This window comes from Trifolium pratense, linkage group LG1 (assembly GCF_020283565.1).
Source record: "Trifolium pratense cultivar HEN17-A07 linkage group LG1, ARS_RC_1.1, whole genome shotgun sequence".
Classification (NCBI taxonomy): Eukaryota; Viridiplantae; Streptophyta; class Magnoliopsida; order Fabales; family Fabaceae; genus Trifolium; species Trifolium pratense.
This window is the reverse complement of record NC_060059.1, coordinates 39,951,417-39,967,818: the sequence shown is the minus strand read 5'-3', so window position 1 is coordinate 39,967,818 and position 16,402 is coordinate 39,951,417. Positions and strand designations below refer to the sequence as shown.

The 16,402-nt window shown below is 32.0% G+C and overlaps 1 protein-coding gene and 1 long non-coding RNA gene across 2 annotated transcripts; one reads left to right on the top strand and one right to left on the bottom strand.

The window, feature by feature from the left end:
* Positions 1-219: 219 nt before the first annotated feature.
* Positions 220-3,267, bottom strand: LOC123917180. The gene is made up of 2 exons (XR_006812395.1): positions 3,217-3,267; positions 220-451 (listed from the first exon to the last, which is right to left on the bottom strand). It is a non-coding gene; the product is annotated as an uncharacterized LOC123917180 (long non-coding RNA).
* A 3,440-nt stretch (positions 3,268-6,707) lies between these two features.
* LOC123917171 (transcription factor MYB36-like) lies at positions 6,708-8,969 on the top strand. Its single transcript, XM_045968832.1, has 3 exons — positions 6,708-6,956; positions 7,270-7,399; positions 8,239-8,969. The coding sequence occupies exons 1-3, from the start codon at positions 6,821-6,823 to the stop codon at positions 8,705-8,707; spliced, it is 735 nt and encodes a 244-aa protein (XP_045824788.1). The 5' UTR covers positions 6,708-6,820; the 3' UTR covers positions 8,708-8,969.
* Positions 8,970-16,402: the final 7,433 nt, after the last annotated feature.

Below are 16,402 nucleotides of genomic sequence, written 5' to 3'. Positions count from 1 at the left end.
CCGAAATGTTCCCAAATTTGATTTCTCTCGTTCTCTTGTTTTCTGTGTTTTAGAAATGGAGAGAAATTCTGATAATGTCGATAGGATTAGGGGAATAGAGTCTCTGACACTGCCTCTGCTCTCCAAGAGCGGGAAAGGCAAGACTTGAAAGAGGCCAACTGTAACACCCAATCTTCTCTTAATAAAATTTAAAGAATTAACTTTTCTTAGTGCAGAAGAAACAAGAATAACTTTGAAATCTTAAATAACTTTGAAGAAAAAGTTGCTTTACAATCTTGAAATGAACTTTAGAGAATGCCTACACATAATTTATTTTTTCTTAGGGCCACAAAACAACAATATCCTAAAATTCTAGACTCTGATGTGATCCGGTTCAGACTCAATATTGAACGGATGATGAGTTACTTTTGTACTCCTCAGTCCTCCAATGGCTGACGAGTTACATGGATACCTGAAAACATCGCCCCAAAAACATAGTGAGTATGAAACTCGGTAACATAGAATTTATATAAGATAGTTTGATGTTTTCAGTTATGTCGCTAAGCATGGAAAAATCCTCTCTATTACCATACTCATTACCATGCCGACAATAATGTCTTAAAGACCATGACGGATTTCCCCATCACCGTGTCATGTTGGTGAACATTCTTGAGTAATATTGGACATAATTCTGTAGGTAGTACCCCTACTTACCACGCCATACCCATAGGGTAATATTGAACGTATTGTCCAGCAAGTAGTGTCCTACCTACCATGTCATACTCACTATCATGAGAATTCACTTAGCTAGGTGAATTTTGAACATACCTCACTTCACTACATTACTTTCACACACATACATATAACTATAATAAGTATTAAGTATATATATCATATACTATGGATTAACGAGTAAACACTGACTCCATTCACATAGAGTTGTCTATATTGATGAGGTAGAATAAACTTATCAAAAATAGTAAGAAAAGATTGACATGGTTTACTACTCTTGCTGGGTGAAGGCTATTTTGATTTTAACTGTTGAAGCTACCGATAATGTTGTTTTGATTAGAGAAAAAAAAATTCTTAGAAGAAAACATGGCAATTACGACTAGAAAGTACGGTAGGAAACCGTCCGTAATGATATATTCCTATTCAAGCATAACATCAAACACTTTATGTGCATGCAATGCAACATCAAACACAAAAAACCATACACATTGTAAGAAGAGATTCTATATGTGTTGGGTTGATTGCAATGTAAGTCCTACATTGCTAATGAAGAGAAATAAAGGTCAAAGAAATTATATTGAAGAAGTCCCGCATCGCTTAGAATTGTGAAGCAATGAGGGAATCAAGGTTATATAATGGACCTAAGTTCTTTGTTTATAATTGCACCAAGCAGTAACACTTGTAAACACTTTAAGTTTATATTTGTGTCTTTTTGCTTTTCTCTTATGCTCTTGTTTAAGAGTATTTGAGATGTAGTTCAAATATTTACTTTGGAGAGTGTGGGTGTATTGGGGCATGGGGCGATTGAGAGTGAAGTCTATGTGTTGTAACAATTTTCACATAGTGTTTATTCTCTGGTTGTCGGTTTTGACAACGGCCGTGGTTTTTTTCTCCGGTTTTGGAGTTTCCACGTTATATTCTTGTGTTGTTGATTGCGTTCTTTTATTTTCTCTATGCCGGTTTTTCCCAACAACTGGTATCAGAGCTCTTGGTTTGATTCAGGAGTAGGGAGTCCGCTGTGAAGTTTAGGCTAGAGAAAACTAATGGAAGAATCACGTTTGGCTTGTGGGAAATCAAGTCAAGGATATGGTGATGCAATTTGGGTTACACAAGGTCAGCCTGGAGAGGCGGTGGTAATAATACTCAACATCAGTCTGGAGAGGCGGTGATAAGAATACTCGGGTTACGTCTGAAACAACAACTTATTATGATGCGGAGATGCTAGTGGAAGTTGGGAATCAGTGGAGTGTTGAGTCATGGACTTTGGAAGCTCCTATCACATGTGTTTGAAGAAGAAATACTTTTGAATCCCTAGAGCTAGTTGAAGGTGGAGTTGTTCATCTCGGTGACGGAAAGCTTGTGAGGTTCAAGGTATGGGTGAGTTTCTTTTAACATAATGCGAGGTATTTTCTTGAACTTTGATGCATAGATAGTAGGTAGATACTTGTTAGATAGTTCAACTATTATTGGTTATGCATCTGTTACTAGTGGTGATTCTCATGTTTTGGTTAAGTTGTGGATCTTCGGGTGGGTACTTGTTAGTGACATGAGTTTAGTTGGACTAGTGAAACAAGGTTTACTAGGTGATGTAACTAAACTGGAATTGTTGGAGCCTAACAATGGCCTGAGGTGATTTCATAGATGTTTGAAGTTGTTCAAGTGACACATGGGCATCGGTTGACATGGATGCAAGGTGTGTGATGGTAGCGTGCGAGCATTGGTTGGCATTGATGCAAGGTACGTGGTTATCTCGATGGCTGATGAACTTCCAGAGAAAGCCAATATGGAAGTTGCACCATAAATTGTCAGTGAGGTTTCGAGAAGAAATTCTTGGGATGACTTGGTTCCAAGTGAAGAAAAATCTTGGGATGGTTTAGTTTCAAGTGAAGAAAATTCTTGGGATGATTTAGTTCCAAGTGGAGTATACTCTTTATGGTGGAGTATGATAATTTAATTTGTCGGTATAGACAATGAGAATTATGATTGTCGGTGTAGACAATGAAGATTGAAGACCATTACAATCAAGGTGGAGATTGTTGGGTTGATTGCAATGTAAGTCCCACATTGCTAATGAAGAGAAATAAAGGTCAAAGAAATTATATTGAAGAAGTCCCGCATCGCTTAGAATTGTGAAGCAATGAGGGAATCAAGGCTATATAATGGACCTAAGTTCTTTGTTTATAATTGCACCAAGCAGTAACACTTGTAAACACTTTAAGTTTATATTTGTGTCTTTTTGCTTTTCTCTTATGCTCTTGTTTAAGAGTATTTGAGATGTAGTTCAAATATTTACTTTGGAGAGTGTGGGTGTATTGGGGCATGGGGCGATTGAGAGTGAAGTCTATGTGTTGTAACAATTTTCACATAGTGTTTATTCTCTGGTTGTCGGTTTTGACAACGGCCGTGGTTTTTTTCTCCGGTTTTGGAGTTTCCACGTTATATTCTTGTGTTGTTGATTGCGTTCTTTTATTTTCTCTATGCCGGTTTTTCCCAACAATATGTTACCTTTGAATCTCTTGATATGAAGGTGATGAACCCTGGATTTCTTCTTGTAAATGTCTTCCTTTCTTCAATTCCTTGTTCTTCTCTTCAACCCGCGGAAAATGGAAATGGAAAAGGGCTTGAGTTGTGTTATGAGATTAGTTAATTACAGTTTTATTCTCATATTTTAGGTCAATCCCGAAATAAGTGTCCCCAGTCACAAAATAAGTAAAGGTGTTGCTAGCATGTGCCCTAGAGATATATGTTAAAAAACATTATTTTAAAAAATGTGTAATTAATTTGTGAAAGTTTAAAAAATTAAATTAAATGTATTGATTATAATAAAATATTTTTTAAATCACTAATATGCGCCCTAAAGGCATATGTTAGCTTTTTCCAATAAGTATTTCTATTTGAACGAAAATAAAGGGCTAAAATTAAACTTAAGTCTTTTTTTTAGCCTGATATTACGACATCACTACATAGGTTGTGGTTAAATGATGTGCCATCTTAGGTTAGTATTTTTGGATGGAGGCTCTTGTTATCAAGATTGCTAACGCGTGCGGCACTAGCAAGCAGAGAAGTTATCAATAACCCATATGAACTTTCATGTGTTTCCTGCTTTAGAGAGGTTGAAGACATTCATCATGTACTATTTAATTGTCGACTCTCGCAACAAGTGTGGAGGAAAATTTACAACCGGATGCAGATGGACAATATATTGCTTTCGAAGATACCTATAGTCACTTCGATCATTTTGACAACTTGGTAAAAGGTAACAAAGTTCCCAAGGTGAGACATTTGATTTGACTTGCTACAACATGATGCATTTAGCGGCTACAGAATAATATTATGTTTAGAGGTGCTTTGTCGAGTTTACTTGTAATTGTTGATCAAATTAAGTATATTTTGTGGTTTTGGTTCCTAGTAGAATTCAGACTAATACACCTTATGTTTATGTCAATTGGTGTAACAACCCTTTAGCATGCCTTCATAGCATCTAAAGGTGTTTGTGAATTGTAAGAGTTGAGTACACCTTATACTCCTTATAATTCAATTTTGATTATAAAAAAAAAAAATTGAGTCTTTTTTTATAGAATAAAGACAATGAAATTTGTATCATCCAAAAAAAAAAATGAAATTTGGATTAAAAAATCAAGTAAACTATTTAAACTTCTCATCACCAGATTTAGTGGTTAAAACTTTTTTTACTTATTTTATGTTTGCCAACCTGTAATTATATTTCAATTTTAATGAACGAGTCCAATTCACCAAAATGAAACTTCAAAACGGCGACAATGTAAGAACCATAATTTCTATGTTTGCTCAAAATAAATTTAAAATGATTCAAAGTTCAAAAGAAAGAACTTTGATGAAGAAGTACTATATATCAATAATGTTGTTTTTGTGCCTGCCAAGTTCTTTTACTTCATTCATAAAATCTTTTCCGTCAGACGACTCGTAGGAGGTGAGAAGGGCCATTACTCCGTTCCACATAGTGTACTACTATCAACCCTACCAGACAACATCTACCTACACAAGCTCGATCAGGACATAGGAAGGATCTGACAAAAGTACGTCCCCTACATATATAATGCAATGTTTCTATCAAATGAGTTAAGCTCACGCAACAATACTATATTTCTTTTACTAAATATATAATATATAATTATATATAAATTGAAAAGTGGCCATCATCCATTAAAGACACGATAGTTCATGCTTTTTTATGAGAAAAACAAAAGGGCTAAAGTTGAATTTTTCAAAATATTATTTTTATTTTATCATAAAGTGTAATTAAACGGTAATTATTCAAATTCATTTGATTTTTCTAAATTGAAATTTAGGGTTTGTTTGGTTCAATTGAGGGGGGGGGGGATTTTTATGGAGGAGGAGGGGAGGGGAGGGAATGAGTTTTAATTCATACTCCATCCGTCCCAAAATATAAGGAAAAATTGGTCAAAGAAACTTGATGTATTTAATTAAGAATTTGGACTAAATACATCAACTTTGGTTGACCAATTTTCCCTTATATTTTGAGATGGATGAAGTATATGTTTGGTTCACCAGAGGGGAGGAAAGGGGAGGTGAGAGATTTTAATTAAATTTATATTTGGTTCATGAGGGGAGGGAAGATATTTTATAAGTAATTTACATTTTTATCTTATAAATGTGCAGGCTCAAAATAATAAATCATACAATAATCATATATATAATCATATAGTGACATTTTTTTCATACTATTTTTTTTTTCATTGTGCAGCAGTCTCAAAATAATAAACATCTTATAATCATATATGTAATGTTAATTTAAATGAAAAAAAAATAGACGCAAAAGTAAAACAAATAAATGAAAGAGAAAAAAAAATGCTATTATGAAAATAAAGAAAAGAAAGAACATTTTTTTTTTCTTTCTAAATATGGTTATTTTAATCTAAATTGAACTTTTGGACTTTAATTTTTACAAATTTGCAATTTTACTTTTATAACTTTCATAGTATATAGTATTCGTAAAAAAAAAAACTTGCATAATAGTACTTTTGACCTCTTAACTTTAGCTTTATTGTTAAAGGATAGTCCACACTGATTTTGGTCAAGTCAACGCACACGTAAACGATAACTTACATGCTACGTCAGAAGTCAACGCACACACGGACAGTGAATTGAATGACATGTTGACGTTGCATCTGAGTCATTGTCCATGTAAATTGAATTGGTTAAAATTATTGGAGGATCAAAATTTATAAAAGTGGCTAAAGTTAAGGGGGACAAACATGCTATTATGAAAATAAGAGGTTAAAATTATAAATTTCTAAAAGTTAAAAGTCAAAAATGCAATTTAACCATTATTTTATTTTATGAAGTTTTCAACAATAAAGAAGGATCAAATAGTAAATAGCCTTTGCTCAATTATATATTATTGAGGTGAGGTTATACATTCATATGAATAGTGTGATTGAAAAATTTACTATATATATAAGCTGCACAATGTCAATGGGCCAACTTGAATATCCATATTTATCAACAAAAAAAAGTGAAAATACCTCCTTCGACTTTAATTATAAGCAAATTTTTACTTTTTAAATTCATTAAAAAATTAATGTCTCTAGTCTATGATTAAACCCAAATGCATTAGTTATTCAATGAATCTAAAAAGTAAAAATTCGTTTATAATTAAGGCCAGATGGAATACATAAACATCTTTTGACCAAAAAATAAGTAATATACATCCAAAAACAAATAAATATTACTCCAACAATAAATAAAAAGTCACAATAAACTTTGATAAAATAAATAAAGAAAAATGTCCTCCAACAATAAACAATAAAATAATATTATATTTTTAGACCAACAATAAAATAATATTATAACTCTTGACAAAAAAAAAGTAATATTATAACTTTAGACCAAATTAAATTTTATTTTACTAACTTTTTGACAGGTTCATATATGACTTATTAATATTTGTCACAATGCAAATTACACTGTTTTGTCCTGTTTTGTCTTATTGTTGACTAGGTTCATTTGCTTTAATGTAACCATAGCGGTGGCACCAAGTTTATAACAATCTTCACCAAATTGTTTCAAGATCATTCTTGAGAGAGAGAGAGAGAAAGAGAGAGTGGCCATGGGAAGAGCTCCTTGTTGTGACAAAGACAAAGTTAAGAGAGGGCCATGGTCTCCTGATGAAGATGCAAAACTCAAGAATTATTTAGCAATTCATGGCACTGTTGGAAATTGGATTGCATTGCCTAAAAAAGCTGGTTTTTTTCCTCTCTTATCATTGTTGATTTTTTTTTTATTTTTTTATAATTTCTAGTAAGAGTTTTCTTGGATACCCTTTTTCATTAACCAAATTTGTGATCTTAATTACATTTTTTTTTATCTTGTAAAAGAAAAAATTCACGATTTTTATTCCAATTGAAGGGTAATCAACATACATGAAAGTGAAAGAAAAAAAATGTCTTTTTGTTTTCTTTTCTCATTTTCATGAGTAAATTGTTAATTTTTTTGTAATAATATATTAATTGTGGAATATTATTGAACTAATTTTTATTTAATTGATGATATTTGCAGGCCTTAAGCGGTGTGGAAAGAGTTGTCGTTTAAGGTGGCTGAATTATCTCAGGCCTGACATCAAACATGGTGGCTTTACTGAAGAAGAGGATACCATCATTTGTACCCTCTATGCTCAAATGGGTAGCAGGCAAGTATATATTTCCAAATTATTTAATTTTTTTTGTCGGATAGTCTAGCGGCAGAAATTCGTGAATAAATGAAGTGTCTGGAGTTTAAATTTCGGCTTCTACGATATTCCTATCAACTTAGCTAAGCTCACGGGATAAATTATTTTAATTTAATTTAGTAGTAGTATTATCATTATATAATTTCCAAAATATTATTATTGTAAAGCTTGATGATTGCTAAGTGCTAACTATAACAACTTTATTTAGCTTATTAAAAAAAACATAACTTTATTTAATTTAGTACTATATATATTATTTTCTTTAGTAGTTGATGATTTCTAGTTGTTACAAGTTGGAAGATTTGTTTTTTTAAATGAGTAGATAGTAAAGCCATAAGTTATAGGAGTAATCAATATTATATTGGTGCAAGGGAAACTGAATTTAGATTTTTTTAAGCAATGTCTTAGGTTTGAATATTGTCTATGGGAAAAATTATGGTTAGAATGGAAGACTTTATTTAGATGGTTAGTTGGGTTCTTCAATAGAAATAACTTATGGACAAAGTTGGTGAATGTTAATCAAGTGACTGAATCACTGAGTTCAAATGGTTAATGAACTTCGATTAAAATTGAATCAATTAATAGTACCCGAGTTTAATCCTAACCGCAACAATCACTAATTTAACTTTACTTAAATCTCAAACCAACCCTTGATATTTTTACATGTATCATCAATTATTCTTTTTTTTTTTGTTTAGTTGATGATATTATTTACTTTAATTAAGCTATAGTTTTATAAGTACTTAAAGAGAAATATACCTCAAAGTTTGAATACTCATGAAATTTGTGATTTGGTGCAGATGGTCTGCCATAGCATCAAAACTACCTGGGAGAACAGACAATGATGTAAAAAACTACTGGAACACAAAACTGAAGAAGAATTTTATGGCAGGAAAAGTTGGTCTCAAATCATTGACTGAAAATGACAATACTATCCCTTCAACCCCATCACTAACTCAAAGTTGCAACACTTTTGATGCTGGTTATGGATTCAACGACAATGAAAAAAACATTGGTTTTGATCAAATTCATGATGTTGGTGTCTCAGAAATTGGTGCAAGTAACAACAATATTGATATGAATCCTATGGTGTCAATGTCTCAAGATAATTCAAGCATTGGAGTGAACAACAATTGTGATCAAGCTGGTGATGATGAATCTTTGGAACCACTAATGGATTTTGGCTTTGGAGTTGGTAGTGATTTTGCTTCAAGTTGTTGCTTTCCTGAGTGGGTTGATTTTAGTTATGCTGACATTAAGACAAATTGACTCATTCAAAATGTTGCATTGTCTAGTTCTCTAGTAAACATGGGATTACATTACATAGGTGACATATTTTAGTTTTGCTAAGTATTAAATTTAATGTTTCTTTCCTACCAATAAGTGATAAATGTTTTGAGTCTCTTAAGTAGGTGGTCAGAGGTCGTGCAGGTTCTTCAACAAAATTTATTCATCGTTAGCGGTGAAAACTTGATATTATATTATGGTAACAATTAAAATTGAATATCAGTATATTGTTTATTGTGTGTTATTTCTATAGATACAACGATTACATAGTTTCTTTTGATTAAGTAATATAGTGACCAAATTTTTACTTTTAAATGAATAGTGAAGTGTTCGAAAGTTTGAACTTTCATTCTTATATATATAATGAAATGTTCTTACCAACACCGACGACTATGTAGTTTATTGGACTAAGTTTGGATTAAGCAATTTTAAAAATTGGCTATTAAACATTACAAGATAGATGCTTCTTTGTGAGTCTTTGTTTAAGATAAATGTGAGGCATGAATAATGTTGTTGTGGGGTCCATATGATTTTGTTATTTGCTTGTTGTTAGGGAATAAGGATTTTATATAACATAAGGTGGCTTATTTTTTATGAGTGGGTCACGAAAGTTGCATGGAGTTGTGTCCAATTCAAAACTTGTTGGAGTTGAATATTGTGTCTTTCTCTCTCATTCAATAACCATAAAAGATTCTCTATCTTTCTTTCTCTCTCTTCACGCTTCTTGTGCTGCATTTTTTAGTAGTCATAGTAAATGATCGTTTTTGAACTCTCAAATAATCATTTTATATACACCAAAAAAATAATCATTTTTTAAATAAATTAAAATTTCTAGATTTTTATCTCAATAAAAGGTATAGGTATAGAAACCGATACTATTATTAGATGAGTTAATTAAAGTTCGAATTTAGCTTCTTCACTTTTTCATACTCATGAATATGATTATATGAATCTAATCACTAAGTTTTTGAAAGAGAAAAAAGGCTTAATTAATAAAATGGTCCCTTAAAGACATTTTTGGTTTCAGATTGGTCCCTTAAAGAAAAAAAGGTCCAAATAGGTCCCTTAAAGAAAAAAAAGTCTGAATAGGTCCTTAAAGACATCTCAGTTAATCAGTTTGGTCCCTAAAAAGAGGTCTAAATAGGACCAAACTGATTAACGGATATGTCTTTAAGGGACCTATTCGAACATTTTTTTCTTTAAGGGACCTATTTAAACCTTTTTTTCTTTAAGGGACCAATATGAAACTAAAAATGTCTTTAAGGGACCATTTTATTAATTAAGCCGAAAAAAAATCAGTTATGTTTCTACCACAGGAAGGGTTAGAGACTTAGCTACATTGATTTGTCACACACAATGAATGGAGCAAAGATGTCAAGAGTAGAGCTGTAAAAAGGGCCTTAAGGGGCCGACCCTTTAAGGGGCGGACTCACTTATTCCTGATTATTAATTTTATTTAAATTTTAAACACAGTTTTTTTAGGGTGCCGATCGTGGACAGTGCTGATTGAAGAAAAAGATAATAAGTTCACGACACTAGAAAAATTATTTAAAATTTAAATAAAATTAATAATCAGGAATAAGTGGGTCCGCCCCTTAAAGGACCGGCCCCTTAAGGCCCTTTTTACAGCTCTAGTCAAGAGAACATAAGTAATTTAGAACACAAAAGATAAAAATTAAATCAATATCCCAAAAAGATAAATAATGTTGATTGATTTTTAAATATGAAAATTATGCCCAAAATTTAAAGTAGCCTTCCAATTATGCCCAAAATTATGTACAAAAATTGGAAGGCTACATACTCACTAAACATGGCCAAACAAATTGTTTGTTCATGCCCTTGCTACGGCAGCCCCATTTTTAGCTAGTGTTCAAATTCTGGTTGATATACCAAATTGTATTGAACATGTTTTAATCAATAATATGCTATAAGCACTTTTTCGTAAAAAAAAATTGTTTGTTCACACATGATGCTTGCAATATCAAATTTATAACTTGGTCTTATGGCCTCCTACGTCTGCATTGCACATGGCATTATAATATTTATCTGTACGGATGAATATTCCTTGACAAAGTCGCTTTGAAAAAGACCTAAAATATCACCATGGTCCATGGCATAACACACAGTGGACCATCACCTAATTGTTAATCTTAATTTTAGCATAATCATTTTTATCACTTTGACATTAGTAGTTTATATCTATAGAGGAAAGAAATTTGAAAATAAGGATGTGACAAATATATAGTCTTTTTTAAGAAAAGATAAAATGGCCTAGGCATAAGATATGCCAAGTCAACATAGAAATATAAAGTCCGGCAAATACAAAAGACACACTAAAATGATTCCCTCCCCCAACACAAACAAGGATATGCAAGCAACTCAACCACTACTACTCAACAAAAGTAGAATTACAAAAGACAGCCACAAATCACTTTAGCTAGAAGCAACGAGCTCATTCTGAGAAGACAATTATCATATAAACGAAGACCCAGACTATGATCACTATTAGAGCCGGGTTAAAGACTCCAATGTGGGTATTTGACCCAGGACCATGTTAGGCGTGACGGTGAGTGTTGAATGTGTTAGTTGTGATGTTGGAGTTTGTTTGAAGTCCCGCATTGCTTAGGTTCCCGGGATGTGAAGTGTATAAATATGTGAGGGCAATCTCACCTTTTGAGCTAGCTTTTGGGGATGAGATCCAAACATATTTAACAATCACAACACATATTAGCAAGTGCGTCCGCACATGCATTCGCCTCACGGTAAGAATGACACCTTTATGTCCCAATCCAAAGCAAGTAAGTGACGGATCTCCTGGACAAGCCGCCATCCAACAACGCTCCCACCATTAGTGCTATTAAGTGTCTGAACTGCAACACTCGAATCAACATGCACCTTAATCTTTGTTACACCAATATGACGTGCAAGCCAAAACCCATCATAAACGTACCCCAAAGCTTTGCTAGAAAATCACTACAACATCCCAAATTTCTGGAGAAACCACCAAGCCACTACTCTTCAGAGTTTCTAATTGAACCACCACACCTAGCTGATACATCTCCTCTACTAGGCCCATCCCATCTTTATAATAAAAATATTCGCTTAAGATGAATTGCTCCATAACCTAGAAACTTGATTTATTCGTTTTTAAAGTCTTTTGCAAAATTAGTTTATAAAATCTGTTAAAGTAAAATTTGTTTAGAGATCTCTTTAGAAAATGGAAGTAATTTTAATTAGTTCATGTAAACGATAAAATTAACACCAAAGATTTATATTTTTTCATTAATTATCAATTTGATAGACATGTTTTGTCCCTTCAATTTTAATTTTTTTTGACTAAATAGTCTCACAGACTAAAACCACCAGAGTATAATTCTTTCAATAGCAAACAAACAATAGTATTCTTGACTAAATGTATCGATGACTAGCAAATGCAAAAGAGATAACCTTTAGATAATTATTGAAAAATTGAAATTTGATAATTAAGATCGAGCATATATGAAACTTAAAAGGACAAAAATATAATTTTTTTTTTGGTACATTGGACAAAAATATAATTAAATATATTATAATTCGTCAAAAGACGTATAAAAAGTGTGAGAATTATCTCTATATATACATTAATACATGTGTCTGGGGGGAAATTAAACTTTGTAATTTAAATTTGTTGTTAGAAGATCAAATTGTTCTCTAATATTTTTATAAGGGATTCAATTCAATCCACAACTTATATATAGAAGGATTAATTTGTTCTCTATATAAAAATATCTATAAACAAATTGTTAGTCAATGGATCTATATTCACTTGGTAGGGAGAATCACGGTTTGATTCCCTGTAATTGAAATTGGGAGGGGCTAAAATGTCAGAACTGACCTCCAAACTAAATTAAGCGGTCTAGTTGACTAAATACTAGTAGTGGAAGAAAAAAATGGATCTATAGTCACCATTACTTTGGTCAAGATCTCTAGTCATCTTTTTATTTAAGAGTCCAGGTTTTATCTATATCCTAAATGACAAATTTATCATTCAAAACAATAAAATGTCTTTCGTTATAATTCATAGTATATTCAAGGAACTTTATCATAGTAATTTATTTATAGAAATTAACAAAGTCAAACTAGAGGCAATAAATGTGAGGTTAAGGATTTGTCACCAAAGTCAAAGGCTATGCTCAAAAGGAACTAGACGATCTATAGTGAAACAAATCTTCACCAAAGTAGTACTATATATAACTAGAGGAATGTAGATATTTTTTCTCTAATTGCTTATTGCTTATCTTACGCACTTAACAAACATTTTTATGATCAAATGTCAAAACGAATTGTGAGATACTAGTATATTGTACATTAAATCAACTTGGCTCTTAGTTACACCTTTGAAAGTTATTTCTTATATAAGTGTATTTATGATTAGGAAAATGTCAAACAGTGTTTCTGGGACACTGTTTAAGGAAATAAATATAGTAATATGACATCGGAACTTGTGCAGTCAATTTATTGAAAGTTTAAAAAGTTTATTTTCAACTTAAAACTTTCTTTTTTTGATTTTCTTAACCAGTGTCTCGGGGCATCGGTCAGCATGACCTTATCCCTTACGATTAATATGAGTTATAATTCATGTTCGAGTGCTTTGATACTATTATAATTAAGGTGCTTATGGCAAAAAGTGTTTAATATATACCACCATGTCTATGAAAGGAATCAAATGTTGATATCCAATTCCTAGGAGACAGCCCTTCACTTTGAAAAGTTTTATACATATTAGTAATATTCAACATGAACAAGTAACTAAAACTACTAAAAACTTGGGAAAAGGAGAAATATGCAATGCAAAGACAACTTAGTTAACATAATTATTAATTAGTTAACAATTTCACATAGTGATTATTTCATTATTATATTTATTAAATTTATTAACACATTGGACCATCACCACAACAACGGCAATGACAAGCTTCGTCAGGGCAACATCTTCCATGTGCTTTGAATGATTGACATAGATCCTTGCAATATAGTTTGCACATGAATTCCTTCCAACGATAACAATAACGAGTTACCACAATACTACATTGTTTTGCCTCTAGCATTTGCATCTCATTTTCTGCACACAAGCACAAATCTCTTATGTATCAATAATATATATGGTTATTTAAAGAAACACAAACCTGTGAGTGAAATTTCACACTAAATAAATCCAAGTATCGTAACATGCACGTACCACAATAAATTGAGAAAACAAGCAAAAGAATGAAGAGGGTTTTCATAACTTTGATTTTGAGAAAAAATGTTCAACATGCAATGGTGATAGTACTTCACCAAGTGGACATCTATCTATATCTATCTATATCTATATACATACTAAAAGAAGTACTCGTGCATTAATTCCACGTGTTTTATTAATATTTTATACAATATTTCATCTGTGACATTTTATAAGCAAATTTCACCTTTTTGGATGCATTGTATAATTAATGCATCTAAACTATAATAAAGTATAGATATATAATGTAATGAACCTAAATCGAAAAAAGCTAACCGATTAAAAATTTTGATTTGATTGACTACTACTTGGAGTATTTGGAAGCTTAGAAACAACATGATTTTTAACGAGTATTGTCGAATGCCTCCCAATTATTGGATGATATTAAAACTATCTCTTGGATTTGGTTTAGCGGTCGTTCTGGCCGTAAATTGTTACTATCTTTTTCTGAATGGTGGAATGATCCTTTAGCATGTATTCAAAGCCTATAATAATATGCTTTGTAAGGAATTAAATGTTAAGAAGTCCCACATCGATTTCAAGATGAACTGATGAATGTGTGTTTATAAAGTAGAGGCGATCCTCACTTTATAAGTTGGTTTTGTAAGGATGAGTTAGGCTCAACTCAATCCTAAGATGGTATCAGAGCCTCTTCCATGATTCATTGGACCGTCTGCTATCAAGTTCTGACCGGGCCATCCACCATTTATATCCGCGCCTCAAGCCCAACAGTGCTAGGCGCGAGGGGGTGTGTTAAGAAGTCTCAAATCAGTTACGAGATGGTCTGAATATGTGATTATAAACTAGAGACAATCCTCACCTTACAAGCCGATTTTGTAAGGATGAATTAAGTCTCATACTCAATTCTAAGATGGTGTTAGAGCCTCTCTAAGATCTATTGGACTACCCGTTACTTGGATAACCCGTTATTGTTAAACCCAAATTTCAGCTTGTTCAGTCCTAGACGTGTTGAGGTGTGTTAAAAAGTTAGCTTGTTCAATCTTGGACGTGATGAAATGTGTTAAAAAGTCCCACATAAAGTATATGCAATCATCACTTTACAAGTCGGTTTTGTAAGGATGAATTATGTCCAACTCAATTCTAAGATTGAGTACCTCTTATGCTGATTATAATATATATTTGCTTATAAAAAACAACTCATTATAATAGAGATTAATTTGTCCCCTATATAAAAAATATCATGATATTAATTTTGATATTATTTTTGTAAGTAACTAAATTGAAATATAAAAATTGTTAGGCCAAAATGGATCCAAAGTCACGATTTTTTTTGCTCAAAATATGTAGTCATCTTTTTATTTAAGAGTCCAGATTTTATCTATCCTAAATGACAAATTTATCATTCAAAACAATAAAATGTCTTTCGTATTCATATATTTAAGGAATTTTATCTTGTACTACTAGTTATTTATAGAAACAAAGTCAAACTACTAGAGGCAATAAATGTGAGGATAAGGAACTGATATCACCAAAGTCAAAGGCTATGCTCAAAGAAAATAGACGATCTATAGTGAAACAATTTCAAACAAATCTTCACCAAAGTGTGTAACTAGAGGATGTAGATATTTTTATCTCTAATATAGATTATCTTACACACTTAACATACATTAGAGAATCAATTAGAGAGTCAATTGTTTGACTTTGAATCATTTTTATCATCAAAACAAACTGCATTTGTCAGATTTTACTTATCTTGCACTAGACTCTTCACTTTGAAAAAATTTATACATTAATTAGTAGTAATATTCAACCTAGTGATCGATTGTCATCTCTAAGTGAAGACTTTATCATAATCATAACAGAGTGGCGTATCGGGCTCAGTCCCTTCAGATCAAATGAAGGGGTCAGACTAGCAACAGACGAAGCGGGTGAACAGAGAACAATAACTACTACTAAAAACTTGGGAAAAGGAGAAATATGCAATGGAACCACTTCATTAATATAATTAATAGTTAACAATTTCACATAGTGATTATCTCATTATTATATTTAACTCTATCTAATTATGGAGCATCACCACAACAACGGCAATGGCAAGCTTCGTCAGAGCCACATTGTCCATGAGCTTTAAATGATTTACATAGCCTCTTGCAATATAGTTTGCACAAGAATTCCTTCCAATGATAACAAAAGCGAGGTACCATAATATAACATGGTGTTGCCTCTAGCATTTGAACTTGATTTCCTGCACAATATAGCACAAATTTCGTTTATCATAAGCATGGTTAATTAACGAAACTTAAACCTGTGAAATTTCACCCAAAATAAATCGAAGTATTGTATCACTTACCACAATAAATTGAGAAAACAAGCAAAAGAATGAAGAGGGTTTTCATAACTGATTTTGAGAAAAAATGTTCAACTTGCAATGGTAATACTGTACTTCACTAAGTGGA